Source organism: Abramis brama, assembly GCF_963993115.1.
Source record: "Abramis brama genome assembly, chromosome: 19".
Lineage (NCBI taxonomy): Eukaryota > Metazoa > Chordata > Actinopteri > Cypriniformes > Leuciscidae > Abramis > Abramis brama.
Window position 1 is genome coordinate 13578229 of NC_139981.1, and position 23528 is coordinate 13601756.

At 40.9% G+C, this 23528-nt stretch overlaps 1 protein-coding gene across 1 annotated transcript in view; it reads right to left on the bottom strand.

Moving 5' to 3' along the window:
• Positions 1–23528, bottom strand: part of kat6b (K(lysine) acetyltransferase 6B) — a 40186-nt gene continuing 16658 nt past the window's right edge. Inside the window, 16 exon segments of the mRNA XM_084093191.1 lie at positions 1–3855; positions 3956–4229; positions 4927–5196; positions 6406–6562; positions 6763–6994; positions 9064–9157; positions 9417–9578; positions 9980–10121; positions 11855–11955; positions 12079–12200; positions 12856–13751; positions 14267–14399; positions 16045–16126; positions 16298–16397; positions 16399–16411; positions 19279–19387. Of these exon segments, the coding sequence (XP_083949317.1) occupies positions 1235–3855; positions 3956–4229; positions 4927–5196; positions 6406–6562; positions 6763–6994; positions 9064–9157; positions 9417–9578; positions 9980–10121; positions 11855–11955; positions 12079–12200; positions 12856–13751; positions 14267–14399; positions 16045–16126; positions 16298–16397; positions 16399–16411; positions 19279–19387 (5508 nt within the window). The 3' untranslated portion in view covers positions 1–1234.

A 23528-nucleotide genomic window follows, 5' to 3' on the forward strand; every position in this document is an offset into this window, starting at 1 on the left:
TCTGTCAGTGGCTCATCATAATTTATTTTCTGCTAAAATGTACAGCATTTAAGTGACCGACTAAAAAGGTAACTCATAAATACAGGACTGTTGCTCTGTTAATTAGTACAGTCAGGATATCCCTCTTACGTCAAACTGCCATTCTGTACAGGTACAAAGGCTACAAAATAAGCTATACAAACAGACACGATACAATTTACCTTTTTACATGCCATCTGTTTTGTCTATCAACAAGGCTACTGCTCTACATTTCAGTAAAATATAAATCAGATGTTTTATAAAGATAAAAAAAATCTACAGATGGAATGAAAATGTAAGTTTAAAGGCATTTCATAAAAGACCAACTTTGGAGTAAATTGACACTCATAATAATTTTGCAACTTTGCCCCATCTGAAATGTTTCTGTTTGCCCTTCCCCCTTGATTTAGATTTCTACATGTACAAATACTGACATTGACTGTTCTTTGCTATTGTGACAGAAATTGCTTTAAATTGTATAAAAACAGAAAGCTGCCTCAGGTAAAGAAACTTGTTATAAAGTAACAAATTATACACAATTAGCAATAGAACCTTCCAAGCCGAACATGACGATTTTTTTTCAAATCTTTACAGTATTAGAATCAACAAAAATAGAGTTTAATTTTTCCTTCCATATGAGGGAAACCTAACCAAGGCCATACATTTAATATAAAATTGCTTGCTATTAAGCACAACACTGTACAGTACTACTTTGATGCACTGTCACTAACAAAGACGTTATAGCATGCTAAGTATAACCTTACATTTAAAAAAATATAAAAGTAGATTTACAATAATTTAAATAATATGAAGGCATGAGTACAGACTTACATATATAACCTTGCGATTGCTAAAGGTACATTGAAAAGGCTCTTTTGTCCAAAAACATACAATGCAGGCACATTTAAAGGTTCCATAATGCAGGTTCCAACTTAAAGAAAATGTAACCTCCATTCAACTGCAATGCAGTTCAGGGGAGATTTATGCTTACACAATGTTACATTTTAAATCTTATGCTGTAAGGCTTCCCATAAATAGGGGAAAAAAGCTAAAATTTAGCCAATAAACAAAACTTTTTTTGCATTCTTACCAAGTGCTGGTTCTTTTAGAAAGATCCATAAAAGCGAACATTAACCATGAAAATAAGAACAAACTAAATACCTCAAGTCAACTAGCTGACTTTGCAACATCATGACCCTTTATTTCAGGTCGTTGATTATCGTCTCATATAAGGCCCGTTTAAGGGTTGTTTGGACATGCCGGTATTCACATAACCATGATGACCTGCTGGGCTGTACATCATATTGCCATGGGGAGGAGCCTGCATGGGCTGCTGTGGGTAAGGCTGGGTACCCATCATGCCCATCTGCATAGAGTACTGTGGAGATTGATTCATATAGGTAGGATTGCCATGGTAGCCGCCGTTCATCATAGGCTGCGTCACTCTGTAAGTGTTCATTGCCATATTGACGTTCATCGAGTTGACGTTGTATGCCGGAGCGGGCATGAGGTTTACCCCCATGTTCATCCGCGATGGCATAGCCAGCGTCCTCCCAGGAGCCTGCATGGCTACGGTCTGAGGACCCCTACCATACATCTGCTGCTGGTGGTGGGGCGGCAGAGGGGCCGATTTGGAGCGGATGGACATGGGGTGATGATGGTGATTCTTAGGGGCCATTTGTGTTTGCAGTCTCTGAGATGGGGCCAGGTTCATGTTGGGTGTACCCATGTTGCGCTGCAGCATCATGGGCGGTGGAGTCATATTGGGCGGAGGAGTCACAGTAGCCTGCGACTGAGGACCTCCACCGGGTTGCGACAGAGAAACCAGCGCAGGATTGTGAGGACCGAGCTGCGTGGACAACGAGCCACTGTTATTTGCATAGGATGAGATGGAGTGCGAGGCAGAATGGCTGAAGGGCAAGGAGTGGTCCATGATGGTATTGGTGAGTTGCTGTAGCTTATGCAGGCTGAATGTAGCTGATGGTTGACTATAGTGTCCACCTCCATACTCTCCCTGGCTCATTCGGTCATACAGACCCAGGTTGCTAGAGGGGTTGTTGGATTCTGGGATGTCGGACAGCTGCATGGGTGGAGCAAAGCTGGCCGGCATGGAGCAGTGTGACAAAGGTTGCTGGTACTGGTGTTGTGGGTGTTGGTGATGTTGATGGTGCGGATGATGCTGGAGATGGCTGTGGTGGTGACTGTGGCTATGCCCGTGTCCATGCCCATGGCTGTGCCCATGTCCGTGCGGATGGCTGGGCTGCCTCTCCGGCACACAGCCTTGCGGAGACTTCACACTGCATCCCTGAGGGGAGCTCATGCTGGTTTGCTGGAGCATGCTGCAAGCGCCAGTATTGTTCACCACAGGACCGGCCATCTGCTGGGACACAGCACAGCTGCTCTGACTGTGGCTGCCACCGGAGGAGAGGTTGCCATAGGAACAGCTGCTCTGGGAGGAGGCGCCTGCTCCTGCTCCCGTGCCACAAATGCTGTTACCCAGCGTGGAGTCATAACTGCTGGGATTCTCGTAATTCTCAGTGGTGCTCTCAATGCTACCTAGGTCACTGAAGCCACTGTCCACCACCTGCTGAGAATGGTCCGACACCGAGGGCACATCCATTATTGGGCTGGTCTCCATGTTGTTATGAAGCGAGTGCACCGAGACGGTGCCCTGATCGGGGCTGATCTGCGTGTAACCGCTTTCTAAAATGGACACCGCTGGACTATTGACTGATCGTACAGATTGGCTTGGGTGAGAATGGACAGAAGACAGAGGGCTGCTGTGATCTGACTGCTGGCAGTCATCCACGGGAGTCATCTGAGGGCTCTGCTCGACATGAACATACCGCTGTAGGCTGTGGCAGGCCTCTTGAGTCTCCACACAGTCCTGAAAGTGCCTCTCTTGCTCAGATTCTTGAGTGAGAGACTGCACAGCTTGAGCAGTCTCCATGTCAAGCTCAGGGCAAATGTTATGGTCCTCTTTTATTGCAGGAGTCAACGGGCCCATATGCTTTTCTTCAGGCCTCTGACTGTTATCCTCTTCCTCGGTTTCCGAGTCTGGAGGATGATCTGAGTCCACAGTGTCTCCCTGTTGCATGCTCAAGCTCACAAGAGTGCTTTCAGACTGAAGCTCCTCAGAGCAATGAGGCGGTGGCTCCATGGGGCTCGGCTGCACTTCAGGATTTTTATTATTATTAATAGTTGAAACTGGCTCTGGGTCTTCAGTAAGCTCTTTTTCTGTTAGTGGCACTGGATCCTCTATTCTTTGTTCATGGCTATCATCTTCATCATCTGCATCGTGATCATCCACATGAGATTGTTCTGGCTCTTCGTCCTCTTCCTCTTCCTCGTCTCGTTCACCCGAGCCCTTACCAACCCTGCCTTCTGGTTCACCCTCTGGCTTCAGGTCCTTGACCTCCTCTGTATTTAGAGTTGACTGTTCAGCATCATCTACTGGACCTGATGTGGTCTCATTGGTCTCATCAGCACAGGGAGAATTTTCCACCGTGTCAGACTTGTCTGTCGATTCATCTTCATTTAGTTTGTGAGACACTGGTGGCTCTGGACTGTGGGGCTCTGAAATGCAGGTGTCCAGTTCTGTGTCCTCTGGCCTGGGCTCTCTGAAGGACTCAGATGGTTCTGAGAATGAGGCAGGGCTGGCATCCTGATCCTCCTCTTGCTCCTGCTCCACTGTGACCATTGGTGTCTCAGGTGGTGTGTAGAGGTTGAGCTTAAAGCCCATTTTGCGCTCCTTTAGTCTCCATTTGGGAGGGCCTCGTTTGACACCTTTGGGCCAGCCTTTCTTCCGTTTTACAGGTCGAGGATTGTCCTTTTTTACTGTTTCAGAAACACCACAAAAAAAAGGTTACATATTAATTTATCTTTCAAATATGCAACAAAAGCAGTATGCTGTAAATGTTAACATGTATGGCTTTACCTTCCACATTCCCTCCTTTAGATTGATTTGAGTGATTGTCATCTCCATGTCTCCTTGGCCTTCCAGGCCGACGCACGGCCACTCTCTGGTTTTTCTCCTCTTCCTCATCCTCGCTGTCGCCCCTCCTGCTGGGCTGTGGCAAAGGACTTTCTACATCAGAGTTTTCGAATGGCTCATCTAGCACCTCTGTTCTCTCCGAGATGGTTTCGGTCGTGACACTGCTGTTGATTCGCGTTCTTCTCCGCCCTCTCTTCCGTCGCAGGTTTGATGCTCGCTAAGAAAAAAAAAACAAATACATTTAAGGGGGCTATTCGCTTAGCAGAGAAGTGCATATTGTATGTTTGAGAAAAACTTGTGCTTGAGAATGGAATAAATACAGGGAGATGTCAAAGACTGTTAGACTTAACAACTGTCATAGCAAGAGTTGGCCACTTTTTTGTTAAATTGTCCCTGGTGCCCTTTAATCCAAAAAGCATAGGTTTGGAGGAGACAGATACGGTCAAGGGTGATGCTAAACATAGGGAAATGTGGCTGCGTTGTGAATGGGTTGCTTCATGATCTAAATTCAAAAGCCCATCATTTAGACCACAGTGCCTACACCACAGGCCATTCATTTGGAAAGCTTAGCCTGCCCAAAACCCCAAATGAGAGTGTGCTGAATCAAGCTGACCGCAAGATCCTCACAACATAGTCTCCCCCAGGCATTCTGGGATAGCAGTATCCCAGTGCAAATAATCTGCAAGATTACTTGGTGATACAGAATCAAGATTTCCCACACAAATCATGAAAGCAATATTACTTAATTATGGACTTAAGGACTGATGGAAATTTCTGACAGATGGAGTGTTTTGGATCTTTTTTCCATCCTACTAAATATGCTTCCTAAATGCTAAAGGATTTTCAATGTGAAGAACCATGATACAAACAGAACTAAATAAAAAATGCACACAACCAATGATTCTGATATTTACCTTTCGCTTGAGCCCCTGTCCAGACTGGGACTTGATTGTATTGTCTTCATTACCGTCGTCGCCGTTGTCGTCATCGTCATCATCATCCTCATCACTGCTGCTGTCTTCACTCACTTCAAAATCTTTCCCAGTGCTGTTTGCAAACAGTGGGTCTGAGTATCTTCTGCTAAAGTTCTTGCACTTGGTTAGCGGAGGTCGTGTGCTGGTGTAGCCCATCCCCATAGTCAAATTCCTGATTGATGCACTACAGTTTGCACGACGGTCTCTTGCCTGTTATTCCACAAAAACAAAAATATGAGCTTATCTGAGCCGCATGTACAGGCTGAAGCCAAGCATACAAATAACATCTCAGTTATCTACACTTTGCTTTACAGTGCCCCTGCAGAGCAGAAATTGTCTCTTGATTAGCCATTGATCTCAGCAACATTTATTTTTAAGCAGATATGGAAGATTACATTTCATGGGACATTCAGAGGCATTAATAATACAAAGCTTTGATTTAGGTCACTCAGGAAGCTGGGTTACTGTTGGAAGTGCTTTCAGCTATCTCTGTGAACTCACCCTGAACTCCTGAAAGGGATAAATTTAGCTCACTTTTCACACAAGCATCAAATTGTAGCTAATAATGCAGAGCTGGGGAAGGAACGAGTTACCTGTGCTCATCGTGATCTCCTTGATCTGCCTACTGAATAGGTTTCAATTAAAAACAACCTCTGATTTTAGAGACGCCGACCAGAACAGTCTTACCAATTATGTACCAATTATCATCACCTTACCAATTATGTTTGAGTTCAGCATTATGCAAACCGGTCAGGTTGTGTCAGAGGCCAAAAGGAAGACTAAAAGGGCATTTTACAAAATCGGCTGTGTCTGTACTGCAATATCTGCAGCGAACATTAACATAGCAGACAGAACACAGTCATTTTAAGCAAGACAGCTGTAATAGTAAACTGGACTGCAAGTCACCCTGTGGAACATGCTGATCAAGCCTCTGTATATGCCAGGAAAACCACCTAGTTGTTTGTTGCATGTTTATATAAAGAAGGGTTGCAGAAGATTTAATCACTATGGATTAAGCAAACATTTTAAAGAAAAAATACAGACTTCTTTGAGCTCTTTCGACATTTGAAACTGTATAGGTATACCTATGTTGCTGCCGTAATAGTCTGATCTGTTCTTTCTTTGTGGACGAGTAAACAAGAATGAATGATTTTCCTGGCAAACAAACCTGAAAGCTCTAAATATAAATCATTATTGAAAGCTTATCGTAGTGGCTGCAGCGCAAGGCAAAAACGTGATTTTACTTACTTATTTGTTTGTACTGGCTCAAAAATTCATTTGTAATGGAAAATTTAACAAGAAATCCCTCATAGTCTAGCTTTAAATATTAGAACACTGCACTGGACAGACAAACAATTAAGACAGTGTTCACTAAAAGCAGGTGTGTTCAGTCCCTGATCAAATCATCATTAAGCCTACCTGTGCCATAGCACTCTTCAGCTCCCCCGTTGGGCTTTTGCAGACTGAAACTGGAGTCCAGCACAGGCAGTCAGGGTCAACCTCATGAAGCCTTGGCTTCTCTCTCAGTCTATCCATGTGCTCCTCAATCAGCTGATATCTTCGGATGATTAGAAACCTAGACAAACATGTTAGGAAAAGTATTCAAAATGCAGATATCTTGTCTGATGTATGATAAATTGTAATTCAGTATTAATGCACATGCAAATAAAGCCAAAACTGTATTTACCCCCCTCCCGTCCTTTAGAGATGATAAAGTACACTGAAAGCATGTGAGTGAATTGTCAGATTGACAGATACCACCACAGTCAAACCCACCTGCCATCCTGGAAATCAATCATGTTGAGCTGCTGAAGTGTGGTGGCGATGTCATGTGGACACATGCCCGTGGCTCGGCTCATTCCCCTGATGCTGACACTCTTATCTGGGTGGTTGTGCAGGTACTCCAGTATGACACTTTTCCAATAAGCCAAGTAGGACAGACGACCCAGATCAGATAGAGGCTTCTCTGGGGAGCCAGCCTGGCCCTCTAGCCTGGAAAGTAAGTAACCTGGAAAGACAGGAAAAGAGACAAAGAGAGGAGAAAAGACAAGATTGTTTATGAGTATTGTTTTTAGATCGTGTTTGAGTGTCACTTGGACAAAACAAATCAACAATCACAATTTATGAATGTGTTGTAATTTTTTTATGCCGCTTCATAAAAGCTAGAGGCATGATATTTGAATACTTTACATATAAACAAATGCAAGCTTCTTATCAGAGACAAACTGTTAATTGTAAGGAATTGAATGATTATGGCTTTGATTTCGATGGCTTAAGATTTAAAGGGATAGTTCACCCAAAAAATACTGTCATTAATTACTCACCATCATGTTTTTCCAAACCCATAAGACTTTCGCTCATCTTCGGAATACAAATGAAGATCTTTTTGATGAAATCTGAGAGCTTTCTATCCCTCCAGACAGCTACGCAACTGACACTACTAAAAATCGTAAAACTAATTCCATAATTTTCTGAGGAGACTCGATTGCTTTATATCAGGAATGGGCAACTTCGGTCCTGGAGGGCTACCGTCCTGCAGAGTTCAGCTGATAAAACCCCACCTGCCTGAAGCTTTCTAGTTACCCTGAAGACATTGACTAGCTTGTTCAGGTGGTCTGGGTTGGAGCTAAACTCTACAGGACATTGGTACCCAGGAACCCAAGATGCCCATCCCTGCTTTGTATGATGAACAGATTGAATTTAGGCTTTTATTTCACATATAAACATTGATCAGCGAACATAAACAGAAGCTCAACGCATGAGAACAAACCTCTTGCGGACGCTCAAACATTCTGCGTAACATGAGATTATGAACCTCATTGGTTCTCGCATGTCAAGCGAACATGCTCGAGCTTCCGTTTACCACAACTGATGTGTGAGTTGATGAATGTTTATATGTGAACAAAAGCCTAAATTCAATCTGTTAATCATATAAAGTGATCGTGCCACTTCAGTTGTCAAATTTTGGACTAAACTTCTCAATTCATATGGATTAGTTTTACGATCTCTTTATGAACTTTTGCGTAAGCCATCTTGGAGGGAGAGAAAGCTCTCAGATTTCATCCAAAATACCTCCATTTGTGTTCCGAAGTTGAATGGAAGTTTTACGGGTTTGGAACAACATGAGGGTGAGTAAATGACAATTTTTCTTTTTGAGTGAACTATCCCTTTAAGCTCTTGCCAAAGTTCTTGTGATGTCAATGTTATATTAAAAATACCAATATTACAGTATAATATTTTACTAATGGATAAAAAAAAAAAAGAGCAGAAAAGACAGAAACATTTCAAACCAGCCCAGACAGCTGATAACCTGTATTTGTAGAGTTCTGCATAGAACCCTGGTTCTAATATGAAAAAAAACAACAACACCAAAAAACAACACTTTTTTATAAAATATTTATAGTAAAAAAAATATTTAAAAAAAATGTATATTTATATACTTATATAAAAAGTCTATTTATATAGCACCTATTGCCGCGGCGAACCAATGTGTTTTACAAAGCATCATAAAACAAACACGCAAACAACGATACAATATAATAAACAAATATTTTTGCTAATAGTTTAATTTAAATATGATTTCAATTTTAAAGTGCCTCTTAAGATGTATTCATTTGCAAAAATTACTACACTGATGTGTTGTGATGCTTCACACACAACTCACAACTTTTTTATTGCTTAAAGTGAGAGCTGATTTTGTGTTTTCAACAGATGCATTAAAGTCAGAAGAGACTGAACAATTCTAGATTCTCTATTGTAGTCTTTTGCATTAAAACAAAATATGCAAATGCTCTTCTGATTCTACACAGAGAGCAAACTAAATCAAAACATTCAAAAGCCAGCAAATGATATAATGCACTATATTCACTGTATATAAAGACATGCAAACCCTCTTGATAACTAAAATGACAATGAAACAAGCACAACAAGCCATTCTTCCCATTTCATTATGACTGTCTAATCTGAAACAGTTCTTCTTTTTCCTTTTATGCAGAGTACAGAAGCATCTGTTCATGATACAAACAATCTTATGCTCACATCTCATAAGACTTCCAAACCAGTTAATGAATAACTTACTGAAATCAATGAGAAATCTTCCAAATCCCTGCCTTTGGTACTGAGGCATGATCATTATGCAGGAGACATTGTACTTCTGCTGGCAAAGCTTTTCCTGTGGGAGAGAAAGAGAGAAAGATAGAGTGTGTCAGTGCACTGCCAACGCATGCAATTCACTGCACCTGCCGTTCTCCTGAAATGAACCAAACATAAGCACACAAAACCCTTCAAACATATTGCAGAAATGTTCAGATCCAAAAACGAGCACCATAAAATAAACCCATCTTTAACAACCCACTAAACAACCCGCTGTTACTCTGATTCCACTGTCATAGGATTAGATATTCTTAATAATATCCATGTAAGGGTAATACCTTTGAAAAGTATCCAACAAGATGACAACCCTTCTCATCATTCTGTGTCAGAACGTAGAAGAGAAACGGCTCAACGTCGTAATAGAGCGTCTTGTGGTCCAGAAAAAGCTTTGCAAGCAAACAAAGGTTTTGGCAAAAAATCTTGCTGATATTTCCATCAACCTAAAGCAAAGAGGAAAAGAAATGGGAAACCATTAGAGATTCAGATTGCCCATACAAGGGCAGTTCCCGCTAGTGGGGCACATGTAAATATCAGAAATCATAAACATTCTGCAATCGAAGGTCTTTAACACTTTTAGAGGTCTGCTAGGATTATGATGCATTTCCTGTTCACTAGAAAAAACAGGACATGAAGTCCTTGAAGAACTGACTTAATCTGACATGATTAAATCATGTAAGACCAGTTCTCATCCATGATGCTGAGATGTGCCTTTCAGCAAGCTTGGCACTTCATATCCTTTAATCTCTGGACATAACCCCTCTTGTTTTAATTGCAAATGCAGATGAGATGAAATTAGGATGTGAATGAAGTTGTGCATGAAGATTTAAAAGCCAGCACTGACCTCAAACACAGAGAGGTTATCCTTCCTGTAGATCTCATTAGCTGGAGGGTGAAACCACCCACATTTCTTTGAATGCCTCTGCAGAATGTCCTGGCTTTTCATGTACTTTAAGCAGAACTCGCAGAGATAAAGCTTGAGTAATCTGAGAAGGTGAGCAGCAATTAATTATAACATGAAGAATGTGGCATGAGTTGCAAGAGTAGGGAGTCTAACTCTAAATCACATACTAGTTTACATTTGCTTAAAGAGCAACTTGCAGGTTAGAAGACCCAACAAGTCAATGTATAGAAAAATAATGTAGGAACTAGATTTTCTTTAAAAAAAAATTATAAATATGCTACAGTGGCTTCTGGAGTCGTTTTTGTGAGAAAATTTTACTTCCGCATCTGAAAATGGGCGTGACGGGCGAGAGTCGTGACGTAGCACGAGGGAGAGCGGTCGATTCAAACAACAGGGAAATATGGATTGCAATGACATTTCGGACGCTGAGGAAATTGTTTACGGACCACAGCCATACAATTATGAGCCTGCTAGGCTGCCAAGAGAGCAGGGACAGGCCAGGATTAATGTTAGACAGAACATATTGGAACTTACAATAACAGAAACTAAGCTTTGATCAGGCGTTTGTCATGCTCATTAATATCCGCCCAGACTAACGTTACGTGATATAACTTAGCAGTTTCTCATGGAGAGACAGAGAGATATTTATTCCTGATACATTTTTTGTTCCATAGGTGCTTGTGTGGGAAATGCGAGGCAATGTTTACAGCTGAGGAAAGTCAGTGTTGCAGGGAGGTGGATGCATACTGGGCCTTAGTGGAAAATGCCAAACTTTCCATGGTTGCAGTTAGTGTTACTACAGTAAAGCCATGGTGAATGTTGCTGATCTATGGACACTGGATAGTTCGTTCATTCATTGCACAATGTTTATTCCTGGTTTTCACGTTTGATCCGTTAATAACGGAGAAATGTGAATATTTCTCACTAGATCTCGCAGCGATGTTATTACTTCAGTGGCGAATTCTTTATTTACTGGATCTCGCAGTTAGGCTACAGTGTTGCTTGATCAGGCTCGCGCTGCACTGGTCCAAACTGATAAACGGTCCACACAAACACAATAACGAGTAACTGTTAGCTCAGTTTCGTTCCGCTTACATTGCGTTTGCCAGTTGATGTTGTGCTCGCGCCTACATCCAGCGGGAGAACCCGAAGATGCGTGCACTGAAGGAACCGCACTAGCTCTGAGTCTCACCCGGTTCTTACTTCGGTATCCCATGTTGAACTCCTTCATATCGCCGGGACGATAATCCTCCGATCTGAAGTGAACGCTACACACGACCGCGTTTTCCGAAGCCGACGCGGAAGAGAAATCCCGTCTCTTCACCTGCACAACCCGCACCCAGGCACGAAAGATAGCACCGTCCTTTTTCCTGTTAGGAAACCGGTGGACTCGATGTCCTGACAGGCTGGAGTTTTTGCAAGCTCCACAAACACATAAATTTACCATGACGATGATAAATTGAAATACAAAAACTACTGAAAACACACTGTCTCACGACCGCTCTTACTGAATACCAACCCACTCTGCACTGAGCTGCGGCAGAGCACAGCACACGTCTCCCTCGTGTGACGTAAAATGACGCGATGTTGAAAAAAAAGCGGTTTGTACGAGCAGTCAAAGAAACGCTCACTTTATCTACTAAATTGGTGTCATTATGTCGTTTTAAAACATTTTAAATCCTGCATTATCTTTTCATATGGTATTTTCATACACGGTTATATATTCATTTAGATTTTTTTTTTACCTGCAAGTTGCTCTTTAAGGCTATATCTGGCAGACATTTTAAAAATTGCTGTAAAACATTTCAGACTTACCTTGAGTACTCTGGAGGGTATGGTGAGGAATACCAAGTTTGTATTTCATACTTCCCAAATTCAATCAAAGGAGGGGATTGTCCTTGATCACCAACAGTTTTCTGTTTTGAAAAAAATTATTTCTTTGAAATATTTAAAAGAATTGAATTATTCTAGGGTGGTCACCTAAAGTACGAGGAATAGCAATAGTGATGCTTGCCTAGTAAATATAGACTCTCCTTTACCTTTGCTGTGATCTCCTTGATGTGTCTGAACACTTTCAGATCCTCTTCAGCCACATGGTCATTGAGTAAAATCATCCTTCCTTCCTGTGGCTCTCTTCTTGAGCATCTCTCGGCATTAAAGGCTGTGAGAGGTCAGAAAACAGACCTTTAGAATGTGTGTGCAGAATGTAGTACAAAAAAAAAAAAAAACACTGAAAAGATGCTGACGCTATAAAACCCAAAGCTAATATAAACAAGCACTAACCTTAGACTTAACACAGCATTCAAAATCACAACTGCTAGCATGCAAATCACTACAGTCATGGAAAGGACAGCTGATAGGAAAGGCTCATATCAACATTGCTGGCCAACACACTAACCTCAAACCTCTAACCACACATCACAGTTTGTTTCTAGGCAACAGTGACCTCTAAACAAATATTCCATTTGTGCAGAGGTTGAGAGGGAACCAAACCAGGAGCAAGGGTCATTTGAAATGCAAACACTTTACATTAAAGTGCTTGTTACCAAAGGGGAAAAGCATTAATAACTATGGTTTGAGAGGCAGGTGTGAGCAGCATGAGGACGTGAGCAGAGAGCCGAAATCTAAGGCTTTAGTGGCTTCAGAATTAATAAATTATTGAAGAAAAAGGTTAAAAACCAAAATGCAGAGATGCAGTATTAGTTGAAAAACAAAAATCCATGTTACTGAGCTTCTAAAAATGAGGAAGATGAGTAAAACGGTTTAAAGATGAAAAAGCTAGTCAGCCGTTCGGAGGTTCAGGCCCCTGTGCTTACCATGGTTTGGGTCTGGTTTAACTCTTCCGTCTGCCAATCTGCCCTTCCCTGGTGTGTTGTTCTCCCTCTGCGGGGAGGCCTTAAACCTAAACCTGCCTAGCAGCTTGTGCTTTCTCAAGAAAGGAGTTCGTTTGAAATGGAGTGCCGACTTAAATGGTCGGCCCCGCTTGGGCACCCATCCCGAGGCCGAACCGGATAGGGACGCTAATTTATTACCGAAACCCTTGACAGGTTTTTTTCCTTGAAGCTGCAGGGACGTTTTGGGTGAGGAGGAAACGTCCTGGGTGCGGCGCGCTCGCTTGGGCGGTGCGTAGCTGGGGAGTCCCTTTTGCCGGGACTGTCCCTGAGTGGTATAGATGTGAGACAGTCCATCAAATAGTCCCTTCAGCTGGTTGTTGCCTGGGAGGCTACTGAGGGACGGGCCGCTAGACTGGGAGGAGGAGCTGTGTGGGGAGTGGGCGGAGGAGGGTGAGGATGACTGGGTGGGGTTCAGCGAGATGGGGCTGTGTCCTTGCGAAGGGGACGGGGTAAGGAGAACACTAGATGGGGCGTTTAACCTCACACCTGGCGTCGTCACGCTGGCATGGTGTTTCCGATAGCCCCGTTTCCTCTGCCTGTGCTGATTCGAGGAGCCCGACGCTTCACCGCGCAACCGGCGACCCAAGGGTGATGGCGTGAAAAATTTGGAAAGCCCGTCAATGAGACCTTTGGTTTTCTTGTTGAATGGGAGCAACGTAGTGAGGGTGGGTGTGGATGTGAGGGGGTCAGTGAGACTCCTGCCGTCTGTGGTGGGTATAAAGGTGCTTGATGAGGGTGGGGTACAGAAAGTGCTTAAGGAACCCCTACCATGCCGTGCTTTTTCAGACAGCTCAACGGATCCTGGACCACCGTCAGACCTGTGAAAACAGACGATAGTGGCATTTAATACACAAGCCACAAATGAATGAGAATCTGTGTGCACATCTTGACTGTGACTAAGCCTGAGCCTTGGTTTGAGAGCCTGATTTCACAGCTTCAACAACACGTTCCACCGTGTCTATCAGTGCTCATCAAGCCTTTAGGAGAGATGTAATCCCTCAAGTCTTGCACATTTAAAAGCTTACTGACCCAGACTCACCCAGTCTGACTGACAGCGTTCTGAGTGAGCTTCACAACACAGCCATATGTTAAAATTAGACTTGCAAAGAATGCCCCAGGCTAAAAGTACATTGTAGCAGTCATGCTAATTTTAAACCTTGTGGATGAGAGGGTATGAAAACCTACATATACTCTCAAGGCAAGGTTGTGAAGGACAAAAATCAGAGTAGGCCATCAAAAAGAGCATTTACAGTTTAGGCAACATACTGATGTGAGACCTGTAACCTTAAGCCTGAAGCACAAGGAACAAGACAGATGAAATGAGTTATCGTACATTGTTGGATGTGCTAGATTTTTTCTTGGCCTTCCTGGCTTTGCATATCGCCTTTTGATCTGGGCCGCTGTCTTGTGTAGCAACCGTTTTCCCTCCTGTTCCTTTGGCCTGCATACTTGGCAGATCCACATTCCTGGGGGAGGTCCAGGAAAAAAAAAAGAGAGAGAGAGAGAGAGAGAGAGAGAGAGAGAGAGAGGGAGAAACAAAAGAGAAGCATTTCAAGGATGGTTCATCATGTCTGCAGCCGTGACACTTTTCAGATATGTCTTTGTAGTACTGAGCAGAGATGACCCACTGTGCTTTTCCCTTTATTTCCACAATCTTTAGAAGAAAAGGAATAGAACAAAGAGAAACAAGCTTTCTACAGGTAACAGACCAACAAGGAAACACTGAATAAATGTCTTTGAAGTTTTGTGGGGAGCTTTTTATTGACAGGACCTCAGCCTTCAACATCCTCTTTAGAGAGGTAGATATCAAATAAACAATTTGAATGATTAGATCGTTTGTCACATTTCGCATAACTAAAGTTAAATTTGCATGTCTTTTGATTTTTAGTATAGAACTAAAGCTCTCCGATATCTTGTGTGGAAATACACAGAACTGATTTGTGAGAAGCATCACAACTACAGAAAGCAAATAGAATTGTACATAAATAAAGATAGAGGCCAAGCATTATTAATTTTCTGTATTCCTGTGATCCTGACATGAGATAAAAAGAATAAATGAAATACTGACAAATCTTATACTGAGAAAACAAGGGAAAAACAATATATAGCCTCTCTTGACAACTAATTTTCATTCTTACAGAGTCTTCATTAAATTTATTGAGGTCCAGTCAATTATTTAAAAATCAATTTAATTAAATCACTGATAACTGATCACATTTCTGAAAAAAAAGAAAAGATATTACAAAAAAAATGTCTTAGTCAATTTATTGTTTGATTTATTTCTATATCATTGGAAAATGTGCATCACTGAACTATAATCCACCTGAATATATTTTGCAGCCACAAAATTATTTTGTCAATCTGTCTGCGGTAGAATATCACACAGAGGGCTGTTTACACAGAAGCGCTCTTGTAGCAGGCGCCATTCTGTTAGCATCTCTCACTTTGAATGTTTATTTTTTGTTATAATTAATAAAACTAAATTAACATGTTAAATTGACACCCTGACATACATGTTTTAGTTTAAGCATTTCTTTCACCCATAACAAAACCCAAATGAAATTTGATGGGATTTTTAATGGCAGAATGTCACCTCCCTTCAGCAGTTACAGACATTCAGCACTGAAGGCTCTTGTAAAATTAAGTGAAATGAATCTGTTCTGCTCTATTGAAATACTTTATGATGCTGCTTCCTTTTTATCTTGGCACTTACATGCCCATTTCAGACAAACTGCATTAACTGAAAAGGACAAGCACAGTCATTTGCAAGCCAGAGGCAAAATCATTAAGAGAGAGAGAGAGAGAGAGAGAGGAGAGAGAGAGAGAGAGAGAGAGAGAGAGAGAGAGAGAGAGAGAGAGAAGAGAGAGAGAGTGAGAGAGAGAGAGAGAGAGAGAGAGAGAGAGAGAGAGGAGAGAGAGAAGAGAGAGAGAGAGAGAGAGAGAGAGAGAGAGAGAGAGAGAGAGAGAGAAAATAGTGCACTAAACAGTGCAGGACGCAAGGTACATATCATCTTACGATTATGTAACCAGAAGCTTTGTGTAATGGCACATTTAAACGGCTTCACCTTGAGAATGGAAAAATCCACAGAGGCAAACAAAGGCCTAATGTACCTTTTGGCATTCTGGAGAGCGGTGGGTCACAACACTCCATATGGAAACCCCTGTCACAGGAGTCACAGAAGAGCATCTCGTCCTGAATCCACACGCACAGAGAAACATGTCAGATGCAAAAATAAGACGCAATATACACTACACAAGTAACAACATCCTGCAGTAAGTGTCAGAACACAAGCAGCGCTCTGACACTATAAAATATGTCAGCAGGAACTGGGCCAAGGCCATCAGTGCATTTGAAAGAACTTACAGCATTCTTCCCCTGAATCTGACAGGAACTGCATGTTTTGCATTCGATGCATTGCCAGCGCAGGGCCTTGACATTTGCAGTCAAATCAGTGGAGAACTCAGCATGATGGATGGCCTTTGAGGAGAAATGTGGAATAAAACAAACAGGCTTTAGAGAGAGTCTCCAAACATGCTCAATTAAAAGAGCGACATTACCTAATCCTTAACTTTGGCAGGAACACAAAAGCCCTTGCTGAAACATTACAGGATAAATGTTAACAGAGAGTTAATCAAGCAGAGAGAGAACATCAAAAAGAAACAAATGAAAGATTCCCCCGACCGTGGATCAGTTAAATATTTACACGTGGCATCAACAATGCGAAGAGCCATGCGTGAAGACTTTCCAAAATCGATGTCTAAAAGCACTGTATTATCAAACACTTCTGAGCAGCTAATTAAAGATAATTTGTTCTTAACGAGGCAGAAATGGTACGCGGGTACACCATAATGGCAGTCGATCCGTTATAGTCATGTAAAAGCATGCACTCCTGTCCCTGAGGGCTGCGAACCAGCTGCGGTTTACAGTGGGAGCACATTTTCTATACTTTCATGAACACTTAATGAAAACCACCTCTGCGTTGTTAAGTCAAACTCAGCCATAAAAATGTCACTGGGAGAACAATTCCTTGTGGCATTTCAAAATCACTGTTCAAAACAAATTACGACATAAGAGCAGGTAATTTAACAGGAACATGGCAATTCTGTCTGGAGGAGGGAAAAAATAAATAAATTAGAGTAAAAGAAACAAGCAAGCAAACATGAAGTGGGGAAAAAAAAAAATCTTATAAACTCTACACCTTTCAGCTTGAATCCATCTGTGATTGTGTAAAACCCTTCTGCCAACACTTCTACAGAAGACAATTTTTAGTTGAAAAAATTCACTCTATCCTCCAAGCATCTTGAGATATTTTACCACATTTCATAAACATATAGCCCAATGCCAATAATCCCAAACAAGATCACCCTCACTAAAAACACTTACATATAAGCTTTCATACCACATGGATGGGGATGCTATCATGGAGACCTGAGGAAGCCCTCGCCAGGGTGTATTTATCAACTATCACTATCACCACTAGTTTTCCCTCCTAGCAGGAAATTTAAGCAGATTGGACAACAGAAATTTAGACATGGAGAAAAGTAGTGTGCATGTAAAATTATCCAGGTTTAAACACATTTAATGTAAACACTAGCTGATGAAGATGACATCTTGCCGGTATAGTTGAGACGTGCACTGCTCTGATGCGAGATGAGATGCATGCAGAGAAATGCAGGCGGACAACAAACAATGCTGTGCATCAATCTCACTACGAAAGACTACGAAAGCTTATTGCGGACAAAACTCAAACACAATTGCAAATTCAGTTCAGATTAGCCTTTCCTAATTGTGCATGCACAATGTTTGCGGTTTTCTTTTGGATCTTTAATAAAGAGCATTTCTTGTTCTTAGACTATACACATGCCCTTGCCTGCCCCATGCAAACAGACTAACCAAGATCTCATGTAATATAATGTAGGGTACAGACATTGTTTAAAGTAAAAATAAATCAAACGTTTATTCATTAACTAAGGGCGGTGCTACCAAGTTATCAAGTTACTTAACCACATTGTCAACCAACACAAAATAGGTGTTGTTTTAAAGCTTAGAAGCTTGGATTTACAGTGAATATAGGGAATATGACCATCACTTAACAAGTGCTTTTAAATTTGCTGACATATTAGAAGTGCTCTATTTTCATAGCGTGAAAAAAGAACTGCTTTACATGATAATTTGATTTGCAAAATCATTGTACATAATAGATAGACGTTTCAATTTCACAGCTGGAGCGCGCTTGGATTGGTTTGATCGCTCAGATTTACAGGTCTTGATTTACACATGCAAGTAGTTCTTTTGTTCACTCGTTTAATTGTGTTTCTAAATAAATGTGCGCTTGCTTCATTATTCTTCGTGTGTCTGCTGCACGTGTTTTGCGCATGAGCCGCATACACCTCAAAACTATGCACTCTAATGATACCTTGCTTAATGGGCCATTGATAAGTTTTTAATTATTAAATTATCAACAATTAATCGATAGTTGGTTAACTGTCATAATCTCTTGTAAATGTCCTTGATCCATTTTCCACACAGAAAAAGTAGAATCTCAAACAAGTTACAATGGTTTTTGTTTTGATCTCAGTGGTCCAGAATTTACAGTTTCTGTTTTGGCCCTGAACTTTCATTTTGGTGCATCACTATCTCTGACTCTCTCACTTCTGGAATTGATCACATGATAATGAGTTATCAACTGACAATCCCGATGGTTGAAATACAATTTCATAACTCATGAACTACTTGTCCCATCACTCCCACAAATGTGAGCAAATATTCAAAGAAAATCATTTATGCGTTTACTCATTGTATTTATGAACAACTATAGATCTGTAGAACAGAAAATGTTTTTTAAAGTACATTATGATGATATGATATACATGCAACAATTCACCTGTAAATAAATTATAAATGTTAGCTATATGTTCATTGGCTGAATAGATGTATGTTTATTCTGAAACAAAATTAAATAGGCTGATGATTTGCATTAAAAAAAAGTTGCGTGTCATTACGTGTAGTGAGTTGGCTCACGTGATTTATGTTTTGCTCTTCAGAACTTCAGTTAAGGAAACAGTGAGCATCGATGCTCCCTGGTTTTCACTGTGCATTGTGGGACTTTTCAGGGAGCAAATGTTTCAGCACACTGGAAGAATTTTGCCATTGAGACGCAAAGCCTCAAAATGACCACCTCCTTGATCAGTACCCTGACTACTAAACTAGGGAGCTGACTGAGACGGACCCTGAGTCACACTTCGCCAAATGGCCAAAAGCAAGTTACTTTTAACAGACTTTCAGATAATACACTGCCCATCTATAGGCATGGCTCAGTCAGAGTGTTCAAACACTGGTCTTACCGCTGCTCCCACAGTCAGCACAGGACAGCAACTCCTCTGGCCTCTTGTCTCGATTGGACTCCTTTGTGCCCAAACAGAAGCTGCATATGGGTATGGGGTCAGCACGTGGCTAGAGTGAAAAAAAGAGAGTAAAAGAGCATGTTTTTAATTGATGAAAATTTTAATTTAAATAAAACTGCCAACAATGACGCAACTTTTCTTTCTTTTTTTAATTCCTCAGAAAAAACAAAAAAAAATATGGTTTACAAAGTCTACATGTTTGACTAGATAAAACACTAAAGATGTACTCAAGCTAAACCCCCTACACACCATGTGAGCTACGGCTGTTGCGGTGAAGGAATTTCCACTTGCAGAGATTTGTGATCTCAATGTGAGATCAATATTGCGATATCGCCATTAAAAAAAAAAAAAAAAAGTTTTACAATGTGATCAGCTGGCATGAAGACAAAGGAGATTCAAAAACAAAACAGGTTTTATTAATAATCCAAACACTCTGAATGAACATACAGGAGAATAATGCAAACCACACAATACAAGATCTGACCCAAGAACAACTGAAACACGTGGCTATATAAACAGGGGTAGAACAAAGGAAAGTAAACTAGACATATGTGAAACTAATATGTAACTACAGAAACAAGAGAGGACAAAATCAGTAACCAGTGACAACAAAACTAAACAGAGCAGGAAAACACGAACTAAAGGAAACAGAAAAGAATGACAAAATAAGGGTTCACATAACAGAAAATAAACCTGACAATAAGCTTGTTGTGCTATTGTTGCATGTAGAACTGTTAGTTCCGACCATCGAATCGGACTAGACTAGAGGCTTTCTAAAACTGCTGATATCTCTGCGCATTCAAGACAGGCTGTCAGAGTTACGTTAAACTAGGTGAAAGCAAGAGACTGTCTTTGAGTGAGTCATTAAACCGTTCATTCAACTAATGCGTTCAAAAATGCTGATTCATTCATTAATGAAACAAGCTGATGAATTTTAAAACTTTGAGCTCCAATTTGCAAGGCTCAATCAAACAGCAATGCATCACTTCATAGAGACCAAATGATGCCATTCATGGGAAATGTTGACAGGATGCTACGACAAAGATTTCGCATTCCTCTTCAGACATGGCAAACGTTTTTTTTTCTTTTCTTTTTTTCCACAAATATATTACTTGACAGAGAACAGATGCAGGTAATTAGCACACGCTCAATCGATCTCTTTCTCTCTCACTCACTGTCTCTTTAGGCTTGTTTAATGCAAATCTATGGAGCGTCTGTGCAAATCACAATTGTACACGTCTTAAATAAAAAAAAAGCCAGTTGGCAAAAAAAAAAAAAAGACATTCTCCCCTCTTGTTCTCATTAACTTATGTAACATTCAATACAAATGCATGAAGTGTAAAACAAGGGCATAGCCTTATGAAAAAAAAAAAAAAAAAACACGTAAACATCGCAGTTGTGTGTGGTTGGCTTGTCAAGTTGTCAGTATCGCTGTATTCTAATATTGCGGTTACCGCGACAGCCCTAATGTGAACAGCTTTAAGCAATGCAGTGCCTTAAATAATATTTTATGTACACATACCAAGATCCAAGATTTGAAACACAGTACAACTATTATTAAACACAAGGCACATGAGTGGCATAGAAAATGAGTACAGATTGGAAGATAAAAGATTTGGCAGGTGTTTTGATTAGCTTTGTTTGAATATTGAATGTCAAACTAGACAGGTGGTTACAAACCCAGGGAGTCGGCTAGTTATTAAGCATGTGATTATGGAAGACAGATACACAGTGCCAGATATAAAGCAGCTCCTGGCAGAGGCCAGATACAAACACGAGTTAAATCAATCTCAAATCACTCAATACCAAACGAAAAGGCACATTGTGAAGTAGGCTACATTCTAGGGACGTGTCAGACGTACTTCAGTACCAAGTACCAATACTAAAATAAAGATACTAGTAAGAACAAAACTAGCCTTTCTGCAGTGTACCACAGACTCAGATTGATAGTGCTGTCCGACTCACAGGCGGCTGTTGATTTTGCAGTGCAGTGCAACCTAATAGTGGTGACACTTAATTTTAATTTTTAAAATTAAATCAAATTAAATGTAAAATGAAATAACATTAACAATTAAGAATCAAGTTTTTTTTTTTAATTTGTAATATTTCACAATATTAGTTTTTACTGTACTTTTGATCAAATAAATGCAGCCTATGTGAGCACAATATAATTAAAAGGGATATTTTTTTCTGAAATGTTATTGCAACAACCCTACATTCTGGCACTTAATAGTGCAGTGTGGTCAGGTATCCAATATCTCTGGAGGTCAGATACTAACCCAGATGCAGAATCCACGAGACATGATACCACAAAGAGGAAATTAAACCGAAATGCCTCTTTTAAATTTAGGATGTGTGCTGCATTTGACTACTGTAAAGATTAGCTTACATTATGTAAAAGCCTTCAAAAAGGCAGCAGCCAATTCAACCAACACACATACATGCAATAAATCTGGTACTGCTGATGAAGGATAAAGGACGCCCAGCAGGATGTGTCCTGAATCGTGCACGTCACCACACACAACGCCTTGCCGTATCACCGAGCGCTGTGATACACAACACTGAGCCTGTGTAAATATTGGCAATGGGATGTTATACAACTGCGAGAGGTGTAGCCAGTGCCCTCTGAATGAGGGTAACGCAAGTTGCTGATGCCAAAAGAAGATTAGAGGGAACCGAACAGGCTCAGTGAATAGCTCTCAAGATAAGACTGTATCTTTCCTCCCACGAAAGCCTGTGGCATGCAGGACTTGTGTAGTGGAGATCAGAAAAAGGTTACATGGAATCTGACGGGAAAGTCTGCCACCACACCCTCACATCTCCAAACTGTTACATCTAAATCTCCACATGGGTCGTGTAAGCCCATTCAAGCCTGAGTCCTTAGATTCTGCATCACACGCTCGCAAAAACATACCAGTCTCCCGAGAAGAGAAACCGGTAGAAGTTGAGAGTAAACAAGCGAGCAATTCAACTCAATTCTCTCCCAAAAGGCTTGTCAGCAAGAGACAGAGCGATCTGTTGGGGGATGGTGTATATTAGATGCAGATGGGGCATTAGAAGATGGAGCAAAACTACATCTAGTGGGTATGTTCTCTGTACCATCTCAAGAGAGCCACTCAGGCTGAGCTCCCCGCTGTGCCGTGTTGATAAATATTGAGTGTCTGTTCTGGTGAGAAACCTGTTGAGAGTAATGCCAGATTAATTGTTTTATGCAACAGGCAATCAATCCCTAGCCTATTAATCATTTTGGCAGACCATCAATTTGCAGATGGGTTATTCATAAACATTGCAAGTTTTCGTTTAAGTGCCAATTGAAAGGCTCCAATCGATGGCCCCTGAATGATACGTACAGCTCTTCATACAAATGACGAGTTGGTTAGTGCTCAGAAATAAATGTGTGCTCATAGCCTATAAAGGGCTTCTCTCCCCGAGGGCAACATAATCACGATATACACAAGACAAATCCCACCATGCACATAATGCTTGACCTCAATTGCCTCCAAACAATAATTCTGTATTCACGCGCAGAAGGGGAAAAGCACAGGCACCGCCGTCTCATATAAATACAAATAAACCCTCTTCTGCAGCTCTACACACCAGCACATCATTCAATATCATTTGCACTAAACTGATTTCAATGGCAGAATTCTACTGCCTTTTGTTGATTTTTTTTCTGCAAATGAAAAACATACTTCACACACACACACACAGTTCATGTGCATAAAGATAAATAAAAAAAAGCTTCTTGAAAGCCTGCCATGTTTGACATGGAGTTAGATATGATCTGAGAGTAAGATACTTGATATGTAGGAAAAAAACTAAAAAAAACACATGCAGGCAGATTCTCACATGACGACTTCTAAGCACTCATACAGAATTTCACATCATGTATGTCTGTGTAGCCAACATGTCATTGTGGTAGTGATTATATGCACTATTTAAGCGTCAAATAAATCCTGCTAGACAAACTTAACCATTTATCCATGAGAACTAAAACTACCTTCACGTTTTCTCTCCACTGCAATTTATACATGCCTTTTAACAACATACCTTCAGTTAGACCTGCATGATTCTGGATAAATTGAGAATCATGATTTTAGTTTTTTTTAAACAGATCACGATTCTTCCACGATGCTGAATAGACAACTAAACAAAATAACATGTAGGCCTCATAAAAAGCTGCAATCTGT